The sequence below is a fragment of the Falco peregrinus genome, chromosome 9 (genome assembly GCF_023634155.1).
Source record: "Falco peregrinus isolate bFalPer1 chromosome 9, bFalPer1.pri, whole genome shotgun sequence".
Taxonomy (NCBI): Eukaryota; Metazoa; Chordata; class Aves; order Falconiformes; family Falconidae; genus Falco; species Falco peregrinus.
The window spans coordinates 1,534,569-1,555,645 of record NC_073729.1 but is presented as its reverse complement, the minus strand read 5'-3'; the positions used below and the strand labels follow the sequence as shown (position 1 = coordinate 1,555,645).

Sequence of the window (21,077 nt, the reverse complement as noted above, 5' to 3'; positions counted from 1 at the left end):
ACATTTCTAAGTGCTTAAATGTCTCCGAGCAAGAATCCTTTGGATTTATTAGGGGATTATGCTTTCATGATTTGAGACATGTGCCCTCTGAAACTGGTCAGAAGAATTCTCCCCCTTTCTCCCAATTAGCAGGGAGAATGTCCTGTCCTTGAGACACAACTATGAGCCAACTGTTTATTGGTAATTTCACTCCCTCCAGCAGGAGAGATCAGATGCAGAGAGAAACGCTGTGTGCACTATTCCTAATTGGCCAGCGTGAGAAGCAGAAAAAGCACAGATGTCCCCGAGACTCTAGGAAATCCTGCTCAGGTGTCTGCAAAGCATCAGGACGTAATGAATGCTTTTTGCTCAACTAATTTAAACAAGCTACAGTTACTTGTTGTCTAGACAATTACACCTTAGCATTTATATAAAGAATAAAATTTTGGCCCCTAAGCTCACTTGGCTTGAGGAAATTTACTTGAAGATGAATTCGGAAAAGCTTTCAACAACTGCCACAAACCGTGTGAACCTGAGCCCTTAAACCTGCTGCTTGTGGAGAACCAGCATTAACACAGACAGAGGCACTCTTGACTGCTCTACCAGCCACCCCTGCCTCCTCCTCGGAGTCTCTCTAGGTCATACTAAAAATAGAGTTAAACAACCACAAGACTTCAAACCTGGGATGCTTACACAGAGAGACATTGATTCTGCCTGTTCAGGAGAGGTGACTCGTAGCTCCGTGACCAAGGACACCGCATGCCCGATGCCAGCCCACGCTGCTGTGTGTGTTACAAAGCCACAGCACGCAACAGCGGATGAAGGGATAATCTCCCCTTACACCACCATAGCCTTTAGAAGCTTAATAAATTCAGTGAAATTTGTCCGAAACTGTTACAAACTGGCCTTTCACTTGGTCAAAGCAGCTGGATTAACAGCCCTGGAGGCTGCTGCAGTGGGCTCCTGAACCAGTGTGCTGCTTCCTTCAGGCACTGCCCCCCCCAGCTCCACGAGCTACATCCAGACACGCTGAATTTGTGAACCTTACTTGTAAACGGAAGCATGGCCACAGGGATAGTGCACACTGAGGCAGACTTAAGAACGGATGAGAAAGAAGCAGTAGCAAATGTCCCTCGCTGCCTGCGTAAGAATTTCCAGGCACGGGAGAATCTGTGCTGCCATGTCCCAAGCACTGTGCTGTGCCAGCTGTGTGACAAATGGGGCAGCTCTCTGAGACAGTTGTAAAATGACCAAGCTTTATGAAGAGAGAGAAAAATTTTACTAATACCAAGACATGGCTTTATCTAGGAGCCATGGACAAGCCTTCAGATGTGTCTGACCTGGGGCTTCTGTTTTCAGAATCGTGATGCTGTTCCCCAGTTACTTGTTTAATGAAGCAAACTGATTGTTTCTTCATGCCAACTTTGCTTCTTGTTATGCTTATGAGAGTGCATCATCACAGATCCTAAACAGCAGTTTGCTTGCAGGTGACTTCCAGGTCTACAGAGTGAAAAGCATTGCATTTCTGGATCTGAAGTTCCTGCCTTTCCCCAGGAAAGGTGGGATCGAAAGCCCCAGCACTGCATACCACAGGCCCCTGTGCTGCTGATAGCAATGCACGGTTCTTCCAGATTTAACATGCTAAGTGACTTGAAGTAATATGATTTCAACTTTTTACATGCATCCATCTTAATAGTTTTGATTGTACCTTGTGGCATATGTAAGGGTCAGTAAACCTGGGCCATCACCTCTAAAGATCCCTAAGGTACAGCAGGGCCTTACATTGCTAAGACACATCAAGAGCATTTAATGATGCCCTTCAGTTGCCCTGCCTTTCTCAGCTTGGCAGAAACGAAGAGAAACCATTTGTCATCACAGCAAATCTTTCAAGGACACCGGGATAATGCTTGTGCAGGATATCAGAATCTGGCCCCTTCTCTCTGCAGCAACGGGTGAAGAGTATTAACCAGAGATGAGACTTTGTACAGTGGGAGGGTAGGGAACTGGTATCCTTTTAAATTTTTTTTAAAAAACCCACAACTGGAATATTCTAGTAAGAAAGCAATAGGTGTGTTTTCCATATACTGGTTCTCATAATTATAAGGAGTGAAGACTGTTAATCTGCCAAAACCTTTTACCAGGGCATGCAGCAGCACTTGCAGGGGTAGGAAAAGGTGGTGTCTCTTTAGTTCTCTCACCAGATCTGTCCTGTCCAGGACTGAGTGATGACCTTGCTGGCTGATGATGGGCTGTACTGTATTCAAGAGACATACTTTTTATCCCAGTTACGTTTCTGTTCCCTTCCATCTCAGTCATGTAGCTTTGCAGATCCACTGCTGATTATTAGCAGTCATCACAATACCCCACACTTCTGCTAGGCTTTGTAAGAGAGCACATAGAGTCCTCACAACAGTGCTATGCTGATGCAGTGTCTTTTTGGTGACTTCAGTTCCAAGAGGAACCAAGTCATTTCACAGAAAAACAGTCTGGGATCGACGCTGGTGGGGGATGCCAGCCCATCGGCATGCCGTGCCTTGGAGGACAGCAAGAGGAATATCCTGTTCTTGAGCACAAACAATCCCTGATGCATAGGACGGACACAAAAAATGTGTAATGAAAGAGAGACAGACAGAAATATTCCAAATCAGCAACATTTACAAAAAGTCATTCTCAGGCTGTGGTCAGTATGGTAACAGCAGTGACAGCTGACAAGTTGCTCTTTTTTCTTCTTCGCATCCAAGTGAGAGAAAGATAAAATCAGATGGGAATTTGAAGGCAGAACAAAAGTAGCCGGGGTCATAAGTTATGTTTCGTGAAAGCAAAAATGGTCATCACATGGGAGATTCATCCTTGCTCACAGATAATTTCTCCAGTATCTTTTCCATCATACAATTGCTACAGATCTGTATCACTGCAGAAATAAAAGAAATGAAGCAAAAGTTTCTGAAGTAGTATAAACACTATGGAAATGCCGGCTTCAACATTAGAAGTGAAGAGCTTTTGGTTACTGATGTGAATATTCACAGATACCTCAATTGCATTTAGACAACTTTGTTTTCAATTTACTATGAAAAGATTTTTTAAAAACTTTTTTATTTTGCTGTAAATTAACAGCTCATCCAAAGCAAAGCAGTCAGTGAAATAATTCTTACTGACAAACAAGCTTTGCATTAGGAAAGATTACCCATCAATTAATAGGCTGCTTTACAGCAAGTTGAATAATCGTCACCTAAAAATTTCTAGTCTGAGGTAAAAAAATTAACATACCCCTCTTATTTCAACAATGTGACATAGACATAGCAACTGTGTTTACAACACTGAAACAGCACAACGACTGGCACAAATTGAAAAGCCTGTACAAATAAATGGCTGACGTGACTGCAATATCTGGGGAAAATCATTGGTGAAATTCAGCAATTCCAAAAATCAAGTTATACAACTGTTTGGTGGAATGCTTTGCTCCATTGTGTCAGACTATAGTAAATAAAGGAAAAGTCACAGACCTCCTGAGATTTCTATTTGACCATTTCAGCGCACCTTTCATGGGAAGAACGTTCTGCAAGTTTATAATATTTAAAGAACACTTTAGGTAAGATGGGAAGTTGCACACTGACAAAGTGCTGTTTCACATGGCTGATACAGTTCATAGAATCACAGAACAGTTTGGGTGGGAAGGGACCTTGAAGGCCACCTCGTCCCACCCCCAGCCCCGGGCAGGGACACCCCCCCCCAGCCCAGGCTGCCCCCAGCCCGGTCCAGCCTGGCCTTGGGCACTGCCAGGGATGGGGCACCCACAGCCTCTCCGGGCTGCCCTCACGGGGAAGGATTTCTTCCGGATATTTAATCTAAATCTACATTATTTCACTTTAAAGCTGTTACCCCTTGTCCTACGACTACATGTTCCTGTAAAAAGTCCCTCTCCAGCTTTCTTCTCAGCCCCTTCGGGTACTGGGAGGTATAAGGTCTCCCCAGACCCTCTCTTCTCCAGGCTGAACCACCCCAGCTCTCTTGGCCTGTCCTCACAGCAGAGGTGCTCCAGCCTCTGAGCACCTCTGTGCCCTCCTCTGGACTTGCTCCAACAGGTCCACGTCCTTCTTATGTTGGGGCCCCAGCTGGAAGTCTGAAGCAAAGCTTTGCTTTCCCCTCCAGCTTTAGGGACAGCTTTTGTTCCTAGGCTGAATTTAAACAAACAAAGTGTGCAATAAAAAACAATTGGGACTTTCAGCTCAGAATATCCTTTGCTAAATTGTTTAATAAATCATTTCCATTTTAGCACCTCCCCCATCATAAACACTAGAGTAAGGAATTATGATCACCAGTGACCCAAGGTGACATGACAGGACTGCTGTGGCTTACCAGAAGTTATCAGCTTTGAGACATCACACCTGTGAGCGAACAGTTACTTCTGCCTACGTTCCCCTCTGTGAGGCGCCTGGGAGTTTCAGGGCTCGTATGTACCTACACGAGTTGGGGATGTTTCCTGCCTCTCAGTGCAGAATCCCACCCCTCTCCTATGCCATTTCCCCAGGATACTCCAGGCTACATTTCTGCTCACTTGAGATCAGCTGCAAAGCCCTCTGCGGACAGCAGCGATCACCCTAAAATGCTGCACATGGAATCGAAGCAGCGAGGTGTACCTGAGTCCGGGCACAGGAACCGAGTGTAACAACTAGCTCCAAGGTAATTCCATCCGCAACGACAGCGTGGAATACAGTAATGAAAAGCCAGCAAGGGTCCAGTTAAACATAACACCATCTAGAAGGGCCAGGTCATCCCATAAGCTGTGCTTGGCACGCTCAGGGGATGTTTCACTCTTCAGCCCCTCTGAACCAATTCCTGCGACATCTGGATCTCTCTGACAACTGACTCCTCAGTTTGCTGGCTAAGGGAGAACAGAGGGAAAGGTACCCTTGCAGGTTGCCAGAGTTGTGAATGATCTTTTATGATTGTCCCAAATGTAACCATGGATAGAATTAAGTCAGAGGTTAAGAGCATAATCCACAGATCTAGAAGGATGAGCTTGAGACAGCATGAGAGTCATAGCTTAAATCTCAAGTGATCGGTATGAGGTGTTTCAAACTACAGCTAAATTAAATTTCTAGCAGCCGTTTAGATTCATATTTCAGATTACAAATCACACAATAAAGACTTGAACAATCCAGGCATGTGGAAAAACTCATTTGTGATGAACAAAGCAATCTAATCTTTGCCCTCCCATACGTCATATAACTTGCACGTTAATAGCCATACTCCTGCAATGTGATCATTTTAGACTTCGCTGTGGCATTAGTGGGGGACTGAAAAAAGCAAAGTGCCACTGAATGCCAGCTTCAAGATCTTTCTGACTATCCCTTAAAATATACTTCAATTCTTTGTGGGCTCTGCATGCCTATCAACAGACACACACACACACACCCCCAGCTGCTCTCCAGCCAGTAGAATGATAGATAAGCACAGGACTGGAAGAAAGAGAAAATGCAACATGCATACCACAATAAAAGGTGCCTTAAAGGGCACTAACAGTGCCAAATGAGGCACAAAATGAGAAAGGCATCTCCTGTCACTATCAGGTGTGTGCTAACTGTACTACCTGGCTGCAGAGACAATCCTGAGGCTTAGAGACAGTTCTGTGATACTTTCACACACCCCACTATGAGCACTGGTCCCATAAGACAAGGCTAAAGGGCTCAAAAAAAAAAAAAAAAAGAGAGAGACTAATATGAGAAACAATCTGACATAAATAAACTAGTAACTTTTTTCTTCCTTTGGAAAAGGAGATGAAAGAGACTTCACTTAAAAATTTAAATAGGAGAAAATACGCCGCAGGAAAGTTGCCAATGTAATATGTAGCTGAACTGTGCCTTAAATTTGTTTTAGTAAAATCTGGGGTGAGAAGCCACACTTGAAATCAGAAATAAATACTGCTAAGAACTGCACAAACACACCGGAAACAAATGTCCAGCATCAAAATATTTTACTGTCTCTACAGACAGGGCAATCAGGATGTGTGCACGCCTCAGACACAGACTCGCAGTCCATCCCTGAGCGCAGGGCAGTGTGCTTGCAGTTAAATGGCTTCACAGCTCACAGGTTCACAGACATTTATAGGGGTTTTATGAGATGTTCTGCTTGGTGTCTGCTAACCTAGGAAACCTGCAGCTTGCTCCATCATGCAGTGTAGGTATGGCCTGAGTGAAGGAAATGTGAAACTGTTTCCACCTTGCTGATGAAGATGTGAAACAGAAATGCAATTAATCTGCTTGGGAAAATGCAGGGACTCCAAGTCAGAGCTGGGAATTCAAGGTCCCCTAAACCCTGATCCAGAGATCAGATTACTGGACTGGTTTTCTTTTCCTTCTCATTACTGGGTGAAAAGAGTCAGTGTGGTGAAGTACATCAAAATAGCACTGCTGAAGGGACACTGATGTCCAACAAGGTTTGTTGTATCCACTGTGCCAAAAGAAAGGTAAGTATTCATGGCACAGATCTGTTACCTAGAACTTTTACTTTTTAATCCATTAATTAAACCTACACACCCTACAATTTGGTTTCTAAAAATTATTCCCCCCCTGCTATCAGCAATATAAGCATGACCCAATTAGCACACACTCTTTCCTTTGGTTCAAGTAGGTGGAACTGCTATTTATTTTTAAACTGAAATACTGTGACAGATCCCTAGTTACAGTTCTGGATCCCTTTCATTTTCTAGCTTGAGAGCTGAGTGGATGTGAAAAATGAAATATTAAGCAAAATGACTACCAGTTTGCCTAAACTTCTAAGGTACAAGACATTTCACAATAGGGACTCCCTACTGTCACTGACACAGCAAAGCAAGACGGAAGAAATGTTATGTGGCTGGAGAAGAACAAGGTAGTGTGCAACACGGCAAGGCAAAGCAGAGTGAAGTGAGAACGACAGGTGCTACAGCACAGGTCCAGTGAGGAAGAAGGTCTAAGCAGAACATTCAGGCAGGAAAGAAAAACTAGCTCTGGCCCATCCAGTAATGAAAGCAACTGCCTGCAACACTGCAAATGAGTAGGCAAGTTGAAGTTTGGTGTTTTGGGGCCCTTGTATCTGTTTTGAGCCTATTGGTGTTTCAGAGCAATTTTGACTATTGTAAATATGAAATCTTGGGCTGGTGAAGTCAAAGCTCGTGTCCAGGTTCAGATCCCCAGATTGTTTTGAATCACAGATCTGATGCAGTTGTTTTGTGCTGTGCATTTTCTCTTATCTCCCCTTAACAACTGCTCTTGACACTGTCAAGGAGAGACGCCCCCAACACCTCCCAGGTGCACACAAAGCACGGCAGAAATCTAGTTGGGCACCCAAATCTTCCAAGGGTTCTTCTTCTTTCAAACATACACCTGTAGGAGAGTAAATAGCAAGGCAGGCCCTGAGGCGGGCAAAACACAGATGAGCTATGCTTTCACCCAGATACGTCTCATAAATACATTCCTACCTTTACGTTCACCCTGCACCTCAGAAATCAGACTCCCTTTTGGACCGCATTTCAGTGCTCTGAGTTGTCCTGTCCAGAAAAAGTCCTTCTTCTTCATATTCCTAAGTCAACTGGGAATTTAACACCACTCCTTGTAAGGCACACAAAACATCTGGCTTTAAAACAGCTTGCCAGGTCCCAGCAATAGCAAAGGACACGTACACGAGCCCTTGTGCTGCATACTGCCAACGCTCCTCTCATCACCTTCTCCCTGTGCTGACCTCTGCCAGGGCACCCCAGCAGAACAACCTGCAAGTTCCAGGCAAGCACAGCCAAGCCTATGTGAAGATGCAGAGCCTATTTTCATGTATTATAAGAAATCACTTGTCTGCTGCTGCTTCCTTCATGTTATATTTTCATTTCAGCTGGTGTCATTTGCATTTTATAGCTTCATAGCTGAATAAATTCAGTTAAAAATGTATTAACAGGCCTTGCTTCTATTTCCAGTTACCCTCCAGAAACATGTTAGGGAGCTGCAGCCAAAAAAGGCCTGTATATGAATCTTCAAAGCCAGATCTAATTTATAAAGTTGACTCCATCCCTACAGGAAATCAAACCCAGGCACTCCGTAACTCTAGATAGAGAGCCAGGTTTTGAACACCCAGATCCAGACTCTTTAGATCCAGTTTTACCTCTCCACAACAGGCTGGATGGAAACACTGTGTTGAGGAAATGCTGGTCAGTTCATGTTCCTCTCAAGACTAATTCCCAGTGTTCTCACCCAGAATCTCAATTCGTAGTTTCAGATGTTATGCACTAACTAAATATTACAATTTTCTCTTCCAAAACAATTAAGGTTTATGATTGCCTTGCTGATCAGGAACAGCAGGAGACACCTCTGCTGACAAAATCAACCTTTCAACTGTAATTATTCATATCTAATTACACTACCAAATGAGGCCCAAATAAACAGGGTTCTGCAGTAGGTGCTATCAAGTCAGGGGAAAGTGTGGGCTTATCTGTCATCCCAACCATGCAAAACCACTGATTTTCTTTCTCTCAAAAAATGCGCGCACAGTTACTGCAGGAACAGAGGGAGAGGATTTCTCAATGACTTTAAAAGTAAGACAGTAAGAACGATTAATAACAGCCTGAGAAGAAATGAAAGCAAGTCTAGGGATGGATGCCTATCCCACAGTACCTTGCTAACGGAGTTTGGAGTCTGTGGTGTCTCATCCTTCAGTGCTGATGGGCTGTTTGCTTCCACGTCTTTTCCTGCAACAAATAAATGTGATTCAGAAACAGAGGAATTCTGGGCAGAACCATGGCTACTCATGGCCTTAGAAGGGCTACTGCTAACAGCAAGCAAGAGAAGCTGTCATGAGCAGAAGCAGGCACACAAGGATCACAGAGAGGGATCCTGCAGAGCTTGAAATAACCCACATGTGTGGGCTATGCAACAAGTACTGCTTAAAAGTTAGGTCTCAAAACTTCGTGGTAAACCAACATAGTGTTGCAAAGTCCAGCATATGAAGGCTGGGAAAAAACAGAAATAAAGTTGCTTAATGCATCCTTAATCAGCTCCCTTCTGTGTCTGTATTATGATGCAGTCTTTAATTACGTTACTACAGTCTGTTCTTTTCTTACAAACCCCATGACTTATTCAATGTAAATAATAAATGGAATCCAGTTAATAAGCAGTTATTCAATATATTATCCTCCTTGGTCAGTATCTGGCAACTATACACAGATGCATTTGATAGCATGCTTTGTTTGACAAATCATAACCATGATCATAAAACATTACAGAAGACAGAACATAATCTAGACATAATCAGTAAAACAAAATAAAAAAAGCCCTGCAGAAGTTCAATGTATTCTGACCGTTATTTGTTAAAATAAGAAACATTTTCAATTAACAAGTAGTATTTATGAACACTATGACATTTTCCAATCATTATAGAGAAATATTTCCACTAGCCAAATACGCTGAACCTGCAGTACATTCTACACATTATGTACTAGTATGAGTGTGTGTAGTCCTAGTCCAAGCAATAAAATGTAATGACAGATTCTGTTCTTTTTGCCAACTGTAATCATGTCCTTACAGTACCAGAAGGCATAGAGCTTCTATTAACAAAAAAAGCCAGAAAATGGCATCTGATGAGATTGGATAACAATGACTATCTTGTCACTAAAGAGCTAATTTGCAATGTAGTTTTCTTCTCAAAATTGTTAGCAATCAGAGCTTCAGAATACTGGATGCAGTAAAGAACCACCAAGACAGTGAAATATAATCCATTTGTAGCACACTGCAGGCATGGGAACTGTTAAAAACGCTTTTAGACATTGTGTGGGCCAGTCTTGGAAACATCACCAAATCCAAAACCAGCAAGGGAAAATCCTGATTCTCCTGAAGACAGCAGAAGTTGTCACAGATGTGTCAGAAGCCACAATGTCTCCTGGAGTTTTCAGAGCAGCCATTTAAAAAAACTAAGCATCATTAGAAAAGCCTGCCACAGAAGCTTACTAAAAAATAAAATGTCCTCACGGTCATGTTTCTGTACTTCCATCACGGGACACGTGAGAGAACAAGCATGTCCCATTATAACCGGAGCTGCAACCGTGCTACAAGGTTTCACTGGTTAAGAGACAGGACAAAACCCAAGCCCTTTTCACAGGCATTAACAGGCAGCTTGGTGTATCAGCTCTTAAATGTAAGAAAAGGCTTTGTGGGACACCTGCCTCTAGAAGGTGTCCAGCTTTTCACATGATGACCCAGGATGGTGGAGCTTTCAGATGTCCTTCTCACCCATGGCATAGTGCCGCGCTCTGCCACGTGCATGTAGCCATCTGACACAAAGCAAACGCTTCCAAGGCTGGGAGAAGAGGGACAGCACGAGCATTGCGCACGTGGGGAACTGAGGCAGAGGAAGGACCTACGCAGTCACACAGGAAGGCAGTGTACCAACAGGGAACTTGTATCCTAACCTAGTTTCTTAACTTTCACTCCTCCCCTCGAAACACTGCGCCCTAAATAATGCACTCAGAAACCTAACGCCCACCAGCAGGAGAAAATCGCAAGCCGCTGGGTATCTGACAGTCCTCTCGTACTACCATGACAAGTGAGATGGCCATAAGCACAGCTGCGCGTGGATTAGGACCTGTACCTCCACACTTTTTCTTTCTCTGATGGCACTTTCCTCTCTACAGCCCCCACTCTCCTTGGCAGAAGCAAAGGTTGGAAATAAACTCCCAAAGCCATGGGGCTGCTGCACTGGTTTCCCACAAAGAGCTTTTTCTGCGCATGTATGAGAAATGAAAGTTCGAGTAAAGTTAATGGGAATCAGCTGCTGCTGCCCGCTCCAAGGGAATGGTGCCTATTAATGTAACAGAATTCACATCCATCCTTTATTATGTCTAATTTCTTAAAGAAAGCTTAACTTCAAGCTGGCATCCATACAAAAAGCCTGGATGTAAGAGATTTCTGCCTTTTCTCAGTAAAACACTTAGAAGGGTTTGCCATCTGAACAATGAGATTTTCGCTGTTCCTGAGGCTCTGTACCATCACGCTCACACAGTATTATGAAAAACGGGAACATGCATCTGTTCACTCTTTTACCAGTGTTTGTGAGATGTTTATGGAGCAGCATGTACTAGTTTCTCACTCGTCAAGCCTACTGGCACTTGTAAGGGAAAGGCTGTTTTTTGGAGAAGAGCTAACTTTGCCGTTTGCTGTCTCTCTCAAGCAGACTTGTGGCAGCCATGCAGAAGGACAGTGCCAGCCCTTGTCTGCAAAGCAAACTTCATTGTGCAAGTTTCTCAAAAACCCGCACACATACTTAAGTGCACAGAAAGCCCAAAAGTGGGAGTCCCACCCAGAGAACAACAGACACAGCCACCTCGAGAAAATAAATAGGAAACCACATAAAAACTTAAAAGAAGCTCAATATTAACTGGCTACAGAAGCTGGAGTTTTTATCTCCCTGACCAAGAAAACGTAATGCCCACAACAGAAATAGAGCTGAATCTCTCCTGACTTAAAAGTGCTGGCTGATAGCAGGGCATGCAAAGAAGGGTCCTCCACAAAGTAGCCCAAAAGTTTTGCACCAAACAATGAAAAAGATTTTGGGAAGAGAATCAGTGGTGCTTATGGAAACAGCCTTCATTCACCACATTGTGAAGAAAAGTGCCAAGACTCCAGTCTTATGGTTACAGAGTAGAATTATCAATACCTTCTTTTATCCCATTACTGTCATGCACAGGAAAAGCAAATACTTAGTTCCTTTGCAGAACAGTAACTATTCCTTTTCTTTTGTTTGCTGCTGGGCATCAATCCTACAAGTGCATTTGCTTTTCCCCTTTATAAAGGATGAGACAGCAAGCATGACCAGTAACAATAGGGAGTAAAATTACTGGGTTATTGAGGAAATCATGATTAACTCCATGCAGCATGAACTGTTATTTTGTAGGCTTTCTGACAAAGGAGCTGGATAACTACAAGATGAAAAATAGGCTCTGATGTGTGGCAAAATTATCGCAAATAAAACCTGTCACTGCTGTAAATATCTGCCACATAGCCTAATGTGTACACCAGACTGAAATTTAGTTCCATGAATCTATCACATTAAAATTCCCTTGTTCATGAAAGCACAACTCTTAGGATGTAGACAAGCTAATTTGAATTTTTATTTAAAGACACTGTGTGATCTCACAGCCTAGTCAAAAAGAGAGATTCTCTAGAAGTTCTTTTAGCTACTCCCCCCAAAAATTGCCTACCCTCCTAAAGAGAAAATGGAAAAAGATTCTCTCTCCTTATTGCTAAGTGAAAGACAGATACAGGCAAGGAACATGAATTCATGTCTCTCTAGTTTGTGAACTTCCCTTTATAGAGAAATGTCTTCCTCAAATTTCTTTTAGTTACCAGAATCACTAGCATTTTTTTATGCAAGCAAGAGGCAAAAAGTCTGACATGTTATTCCAGATACTGCCCTCTGCATTTCCCATATGTTCCCTTCAAAAAAATCCTCTCAATGAACTGAATCTTCATAGCATAGCTTGCCTGAGGTGTGAAGTCTGTCACTCACTTCTCACTGAATTATTTACTTGCACACCTTCATTGTTGGAGGGCTCATCCTAAGTGTTGACGTTGTGAGACCTGCAGCTCCAGCCACCTCACAACCCACCACATTTCTGGCAGGAAATCACTGGGCTTTGCTGCCCACAGCACCCATGCAACACCATCAGCCCAGTGCGCTTGTAAAGAAAACTGCTGGGGTCAGGCAGCAAAACACAGACCAACGGAAAAGCCTCAAAAACTGAAAACTCACATAAAATATAACAGAGAGAAATAGGGGACAGAAATATGGGATGCAACTTATGAGTGTAGACCTGTGGCTTATCTGCGGTGACAGCAACGTCCTTAAGAGCGATGGGAGAAGGTGGGGGGGAAGCACATGTGGCTCAGAGGAAAAGGAGCAGAAGCAGCAACAAAGCACTGAAAAGAAAGCCCATCATGGGAGACGGCCACTGAATGTGAAGAATGACAGTTACTTCTTATGGGAAATGTGAGGAAAACAAAGAGACAAGGCAGTTCTGTGGGGAAGAGAAAAGAAATGAAAGGAGTTAAAAAAAATATAAAGGCCAGACTTCTGCAAGAAATTCCCTGGCTGAAGCAGTAGCTTCTGTTTGTTTAAAAGAGATATTCTCTCCTTTACGAACTCTTTTGCCTATGCTCTTTTTTCTTTGCAATAAAGAGGGCTACTGCCCTCACTGATGGCAGTGCTGGAGGTTACTCAGGAGAACTGTGCAGCAGAACAAAAGGTCCAGCGTAGCTCAAGGCATTTGTTCTGCTCAGCCCAGCAAAGGCTGTTTGGTCTGGCTGCCAGCAGGGATCAAGGAGAAACAAGGAGATGGGGGAAGCTGAGGCAGAAACAAACTCTTCCAGCTACCTCCTCCATGCTGAAACTCTCACCTTTTCCTGGTTTGTGAAAGATCACAGCTCTGTGAGGAAGTCAGTAACTTGTTTAGCACTGAAAATGCTGGTAAGAACTCAAGAATGGGCAAACTAAGCTATGGCTCTCCATCTCCCCAAAGCAAGGGGAAGTGACTATAGCCTGAAGAATCTGCTCTCCAGCTCCCAAGGATGGCAGAAGTGAAACAGCTAGTTACTTACCACTCATTTGTACAGACTGTAATTATGGGCAGCTAGCTGTTCAGAAGTCCCTACAGGTTTGAAGTGTATGAGATTTCAGGTGTCCCATTTGAAGTTGCTTTCAAATTGATTACCAAAAGGTTGCTGAAGCTTCCAGTGACCTCAGTGACAGCCGGGATTAGTCACACTGCTGAAAATAGGCTCCCCATTGCCTTGAAGCAGACACTCACAAATAGAAATACCTGCAAAGTCAGAGGCCCTTGAATCCTTTGCACTTAGAGACAATTAGCTCAGGAAACTCAGACCTGGTTTTGCTCTGCATCTGCAAAGCCCAGAGAGTCTGTCAGGTGTTACATCTATATGAACACCGAAACCTTTTGACAGATGCTATGGTCTTTCTCTAGACAGCAGTGTTTTGAGAACTCCCAAAGGTGCTCTGAGGTTTGATTATTTAGCACTGACAATTGCAGCTGCAAATGACAGCTCTACGTATTCGTGACTGCTCCCTGAAGCACTTGTTTACAGGCTGGAATGGAAGCATTGTTTGCAGACTGCAATCAAGGAAAGACTTGAATGTTTATTGTGAGCAACAAATTCTGAAAGAATGAAATGAGCTCTATTTCCCTCAGCAAGGGTGCTAGGAAATTAAAAACAAAAAAGATGCGAAGAGAACGCATAAAGCCAATCTGCCATTCACCACAACCTGCCAAGATTCCTGGTACTTGTTGTGCTTGTAGATATTTACAGACCATTAACCACTGAAAGTCTGGTTTTGTAATATTTATCCTGGGCTTTAAACCTGAACAGGGAAACCTGCCATTAAACATCTGCAACTGGGGCCAGTAAATCTTAAATGAGTCCAATGCTTAGGGTGAAACACATCAAGTGCCTCGAAGTGGAAGCACCGAAAACATTAGTCATTTTTTTAAGCGTGAGGCCACGCAGCGTTCAAACAGTTAGGAACCCTAACTCTACCAGCCGCCGTGCCCAGGAAATGCTATGGCAATGAAAGCCCACAGACAGCGCCACGAAAGCAGCACTGTCTGCGATCCACCTACACTGCAACAGCTCCTCTCTCTCTCACACTAAGGCGTTTCTCTCTGTTTCCCAGCAGCACACTCAAGTACCTACTTGCAGTCAAGCACCCGACACACTACTTTCTGCACTGACACACCGAAACCAACCTGGGCTGAGCGGATAGATGTCATTGTCGGCCCCAAAGAACAGATTGCGTGTCAGCTTGCGAGGATCAACCTTCTGCGGGGTGGACGAGGCTGGACAGAGGGAGAACCTGCGGCGAAGAAAGTTCTCCTCCTTCATGGCATGAGCTGTGGGGGTTTTCTGAAAAGGATAGAAGTAACAGTTCAAGACACAGGAAATCAAAGTTTCACACCCGGATGACTCCACTGCTTCAAAGCTGCCTAATCCTATGTAGCATGCCAGATCTTTTTATAGAGTGCCAGAAGGCTACGCAGGGAAAAAAAGAAAGTGCTATTAGTTTGAAGCTACAATTACTGATTTGCTGACCCCCAGTATTTGCAAACTGCAGGGAAGCAGGACACTGCTCCTTGGTGATTCCAGGCAGTATAACACCCTCCTGCCTACAAGGATCTATCTAGGATAACAGCTACTTACTGTTTGTATCCAGAGCACAGTGGCTAAAATTCACTTTTAACTATTATTATATTGTTTAGGTTTTGGAGTCTCTTTCATACATGTAACTCTGTTGGTGTCAGCAGAGTCACACCATCTCCACAAAAAACTGCACTTAATCTGAGCTGCATAGAGGAAGACCAGCTGCACAGGCCTGCAGAACAGCAAGCAGAGATAACACCGGTGTCACTCCCTCCCTTATTTCCAATTACACATATAAATAATTTTAGTTTTCATTAAAATAGCATTTAGATCAGCCTTGCAGTTTGATGACTAAGATAAACCTTGCTGCTCTGTGAGGGTAAAGAACAGCAGCTGCCTACCCCAAAGCCTCCCTGCACCCCCGCAGAAGAGCCCGGTGGTACTGTGCTCTTTACCACCACGTGGCTAATGCATTAGACTATCCTGGCTGGAATTAAAGGTTTCTTTTATACCCACCCAACAAGCAGTTCTTTCTTACCCATTACAAACAGATATTATGACTGTCTCCTTTCTGAGTAACAAGCGTTACTCTCTCCCCGTGTGCAGCCAGAGGCAGGGCTCTTACGAGCAGCAAGAAGCATTAACCCAGCCTTTGGGTGGGCATTACAGACCACAGCGTCTGCTGCTCCTCTCACTTTACCTACCACAGTAATTGTGGTAAGAAAACCCCTTTAGGATGGCACACGTCTCCTGAAAAGAGACACCAAGTTTTCCCAACTTTTTTTAAGCTACTAGGAAAACAAAGGGAAAGAAGTCGCCCAGAGTCACAGTGTTCAAGAAGGCAGGACCAGCATGCGTGCAAGGTGATCTGTGTGGCACTTGGTTGAAAATGGGCTGATGATGGGCTAGAACACCCTGCCCCGCCCCTCCTGCTCCCAGTACCACCCTGGTGCCTGTGCTGGCCCAAACACCCCAGCGTAACGGGGAACCGTCAGTGGCCTCTTGGAGCTCAGCCTTCACAGCTGAGACACTGCACAGGAGGAAGGACGCAATGACCATGTCCCAGTGTAGAGAAACTCCTCTCGGGTTTTATCTGAGCTCTGCCCCTCCACCTGCCCTGCTAATCCTTGTAGAAGGCAGTCCCAATGTGTCAGGTTTTGACGTTTTTTTTAAATGTATTTACACAGCAGGCTGCATCAACTATATAAACTACCAATGATTTACAAGGCAAGAGGGAATCTGCTCCTTCTTTCCTGCAAGAGATGGCCTCAGTGCCCAAGAGTTTAATTTGATCTAAACGAGTCTGGACTCCAACAATCAGCATGGGTTACCAAAACCACTCTGAGCAGCACGTCTTTCTGAACCCAGCTCACCGTGCTGGGATAGGTGAGCCATCAGATGTGAGGGTCTGTGACACCCAAAAAGGGGCTAATGGCTAGCAGCCAGGGCTAGCCTGAGAATGGGACTCCCCCAGGCCACACACCTGCAAAGTGAAGGTGATACACGTCCCTTGCTGGGCCTGCGTCATCCACGCAGGATGACTTACGGTCTGTGCAGTGCTCTGAGGACAGAATGTTCGCCGAAAGCCCTACGTGTTATCAAGGCCCCCTCAGTGAAGCGGCTGTAAGACTACAGATTCGGCAGCAGCATTTCACCCTAACCTTCACACAGCTCTGGGAGAAAGGCTTTACATTTGAGCACCGAGACACGCCAGGCTGGATGGGGCTGCCACAGCCAAACCCGTCACACAGCACCTCACGCAAGGCTGTTCCAGGTTGATGGCATGTGATGACAGCTGGGTGAACGGGTGGCTGCAGCGCTTTCCACTCGCCGCTGCCCTGCCCCCCCGTCAATTCGACTGCCCAGCAAAATCGCCCTACAAACATACATCCAGGCTCAAAAAGTCCCCAGGTTCCCACCGCAGCCAATGACATCTCTGAAGCAGCAGGTAACTTATGTACCTAACATCTAGCAATGTAAATAACCCCTTTTTTGCATAGATACTCTTGACCGCCTACAGCTGGGTGCAGAGAATTTTTTTTTAAAAAAAAGCTAACTTTAAAAAAAAGAGAAGAGAGAAAGGAGGAAAATGCAAGTAGTTACATGTCTGAAAGCAAAATATTTTAAAATAATCCAGGTCTAAATAGCTCTGTTTGGAATGCTAACACTGAGCTATTTTCTGCCCTTGTTCCCAGAAAGGCCATCTCAATTTTCCGCCTCTGGAACTGCTCGTAAGTGGCTTGGAGCAAAAGCAAATCTGTGGGATACTCTCCCCAAAAAGCAGTGACCCAGCAAGGCCGAGCCAATTGTGCAGGAAGGCGTTCAGAAATCCCAGGTCCATCCAGTGGAAAGCAGGCTGGGGAACAAGTTACAAACATAAAATATCTGTCCATCCAGCTCTTACGCCCTGCTCTCATGGTGGAGACTCTTCTTGACAGGGCAACAGAAAGGGTGCATTTAGCATCATTTCATCTCAGCAATTACACAAGCCACATCAGTGGAGAACTTCCAGCCAGCTTACACTGCTGTTGGTGGCAAACCCCCTCCAGACACTGGAGCAAGAGCAGGCTGTATACCAGATCAGACGTACCAGGACAGAATTTCTTTCAACTGCTGCTATATTTACTATGCAGAGAGCGCCGTGCTCTGATTTCCCTCACCTATTATTGCACACTATTCAACCACGAGATAACTGACAGAGTTATTGTGCTGATGCTCTGTTGTTCTCACGCTTATTTAAGCCATGGCCTTGACAGCAAGAAACCTGGATGCCTTGTTCAATGGGGAACAGCCACTGCGCCATAACAAAGGAAAAAGCCTTTTCTTGAGTCCATAATTTGCTCTCGCTATTCTCTTATAAATCTTAATATAAACTTGTGGCAGCAGCTCACCTCTTTCTGACCACAAAGATCAATTTGAGTAATTTCCTCTTAACTGGATCCTTTTTGTCAGAAGGCCTCCAGTGACCCAAGCTCCCAGAGAAGCAGCAGCAGCGATGTGTCTGTCGGCCACACACACGCAACACACCACGTCACCAACATCCCAGCCTGTTTTTCAAAGGTCACCTAATCTTGCATTGCTCCAGCTCACAGGCATAGATCCTTCCTACATTTGACCCTCATCCAGACAGGCTCTTATGCCATGCGCATTGTCATAGGCTTCACTCCAACTAGAACCTGCTCTGACAGCAGCAGAGCCTCTCATTGAGTGCACTATATGGTATGCACCACTTCAACATACTTCTCCTTTACTCTGGGTAAAAGAGAAGAAATGCTGGCCTGCAGTTCATTCTACAAGATTGTACCATCTTTTAGGTTACCTTGCAATTTTTTCAGAGAAAGACTGAGATGGACAGACTCAGCCTACAAGATTTCACCTTATTCAGTGCAAAGTGCAGCACAAAATCAGAGAAATGAACTTTTTTTGTATTTTGGGGTTTTTCTATACATCACCTTTTTTCTTGGTGGGAGAAAATGTAGTTCACAGTATTAAGATTCTATAATACATGCGAAATATTTGGCTTGGTTTCCAAAGGATATCTCTGTATGTGTCTGCATCCGTATGTATGCTGTTCTATCCTCCCTCCCACCCAATGCCTTTTGTACCATTGGCAAAAGTCAAGGAAACCCAACAGGTGTTAGAAAACCTGAAAATACTAGCTTCTTAAAAGTTACGTGAGAATCAATGCCTAAAGAATGGAGGGAAACTGCATTGTTGCCCTCTGAAAGAAGGGTAGCACTACGAACCCAGCTATTAACAAATACCATCCAATATAAGCCACAAATCCATAAGAAAATGAGGCTTCATTAGCTCATTTATTCAGAGAGCTCCTTGTTCTGTCTGTCCATAAGGGTCTGCCTGCCCAAACTGGCTTCAAATTACACAAAGTTCGTGAGAGTTGTAGGGGATGCTGAACAGAAGACAGCAGGGGCAATTTTCTGAAGGGATGTAACAGGAAGGTGGAAAGTGCGCACAGCGTTTTTCACAACAGGGATTTTTAGACACCTAAATAATCCAGCCTCTGCCCAGAATCACCTGTGTGAGATAGGAGGGTGTGAAGGTTTTGAAGAATATAGCCTTGTACTATATCTACTTTTATACCATTAATGCATAATTATCTAGAAAACACATAAAAACTCACTAGCGATGAAGTACTTGTTAAGAAATATGCAACCATCCAAGAAACACTTCTAGACATAAGTGCCTTTGAGCCTCAAACCTTCCATGGACGATTTGAAGGCAACTTTGCTGTGAAACTCAAATCTACTTCTAAATCAGTATTTTGGAGGCTACTTCAGGACATGGCAGGTGCTTCACAGAAACCAGTTCCGTGGGGGCTTGGGGAATAGAAAGAAGGTAAAAATCAAAACTGGGCCAGAATTGCAGAAGGCCAAAAATTGCCATTATTTTACCAAACCACTTATGTAATACAAAGCAATAAATTTCAACCACTGCTCCTGTGTTCCCTCCAAATCTGGTAGACGAGATGGGGAAATCGCCCTAGAAAGACATCATGTGTTGATGTGGAGATGCCAACATGCAGAATCCATAAGCTCCCTTAGGAAGCTAATCTCATTGCAAAAAATCTTCACTCTAGCATTAATTTACTGCATTAATTTCTCTGGATGTTAGCAATCTTGGTAGATTAAAGTGCCCTTAAGTTTGCAGTACAGGTCATTTCTGGCCTTCTATTCTGTGCTTTTGATCATAAAAATGAAGGAGAGGTAATACAGAGAGTACAGAGCCACTAAACAGTATTTTTCAGGATTGCCCCTTTTGTATTCACAGCTCTCTAAGCACTAGTGGGCTATTAAACATGGGCTGCTAGCCAGAGCTTAAATAGGAATAAATAATTCAGCAGCAAGAAATAAACTTCTTGCTTAACCCTGTCTTTGAGACTACTTTATCTTTTAAAAATGAAAAATACAGGAGAGTATGCATCAAACCCCCATGCAACACAGGGCAGTAAAAGCGGTGGGTGAACTTAACAGGGTGCAATTGCCTAATGGGACTTTCACTTCCAGGCAGCTTCAGGAACAGCCAAGGAAAGAGCAATAGGACAAGAATAAAAATTATTTTATCAGCAAACCTCGTGGCTGCCATTAAACCAAATGGGAAATGCCAGCACCTTCTTCTTCTGGCACTGGACCCATTTTGGGTGAAGGCAGCAACTAATACACTTACAGATGATCAGCGTTGGTGCAGCGATGCCTTCCACATGGCTGCTCTGCATTTTGTGCCTTCTGTGCTTGCTGGGAAGATAGGGCAGCTTTCGGCTTCAGGCTCGAGCCTCTTGGGGATGGAATCTTCCTGGTTCCATCTTTAAATCTGCTAAGTTCCTGATATATAATTACCACACAACTAAACACTGTGCAGACATTACGCTGCCCCTACCCTTTGCAAACTAGTGGGTAGGTTGGTTTGCTTACTCTCACTTCCAGCATTTCAAAATAGATTGGAAATATGCACATTTCTATAAGGAGTTAATTAGGGGTTCCATATCGTCAGAAGGCTGTGCAGGGGAAGGGCGGTGGTGATGTGTGTGCTCTTAATTTATTCAAAGCTTGTCTCAAACAACCTTCTCTTTTTCTGGTCACTAACCATTTCCCAGAAATCAAATTAAACCATATTTTGTATTCACAGCAGTCATTCACTCCAGAATCTGCATCAATAAGGAAAACTAAATCTGAAGATACTGACGCTTCCTGATTCAATTAATCATGAGGAGGTAAAAATTTCATGAATGAAAAGAGAAGGCAAATTGTTAGCAGATACATTTCTAGCTATTACTGCCCTAAGTATTCAACAAGGAAAAACAGCAGCACAGATCCTCAGCAAAGGTAAATTAATAGTCCAGTGGTGCACTGGTGATTTACAACAGCTGAAGAACTACAATCAATTCAGAAATTCTTGTGAAATCTGTTTCTGGAA

The 21,077-nt window shown here is 43.9% G+C and overlaps 1 protein-coding gene across 3 annotated transcripts in view; it reads right to left on the bottom strand.

The window, feature by feature from the left end:
• The window catches only part of OSBPL5 (oxysterol binding protein like 5), a 181,990-nt gene that overhangs the window by 51,135 nt on the left and 109,778 nt on the right, over nucleotides 1–21,077 (bottom strand). For all 3 annotated transcript variants that reach the window (XM_055814115.1, XM_055814116.1, XM_055814117.1), the window contains exons 2-3: nucleotides 14,756–14,912; nucleotides 8,619–8,692 (exon numbers count right to left, since the gene is read on the bottom strand). In XM_055814115.1, coding sequence (XP_055670090.1) covers nucleotides 8,619–8,692; nucleotides 14,756–14,912 — 231 coding nt within the window. The remainder of the gene's footprint in view (nucleotides 1–8,618; nucleotides 8,693–14,755; nucleotides 14,913–21,077) is intronic.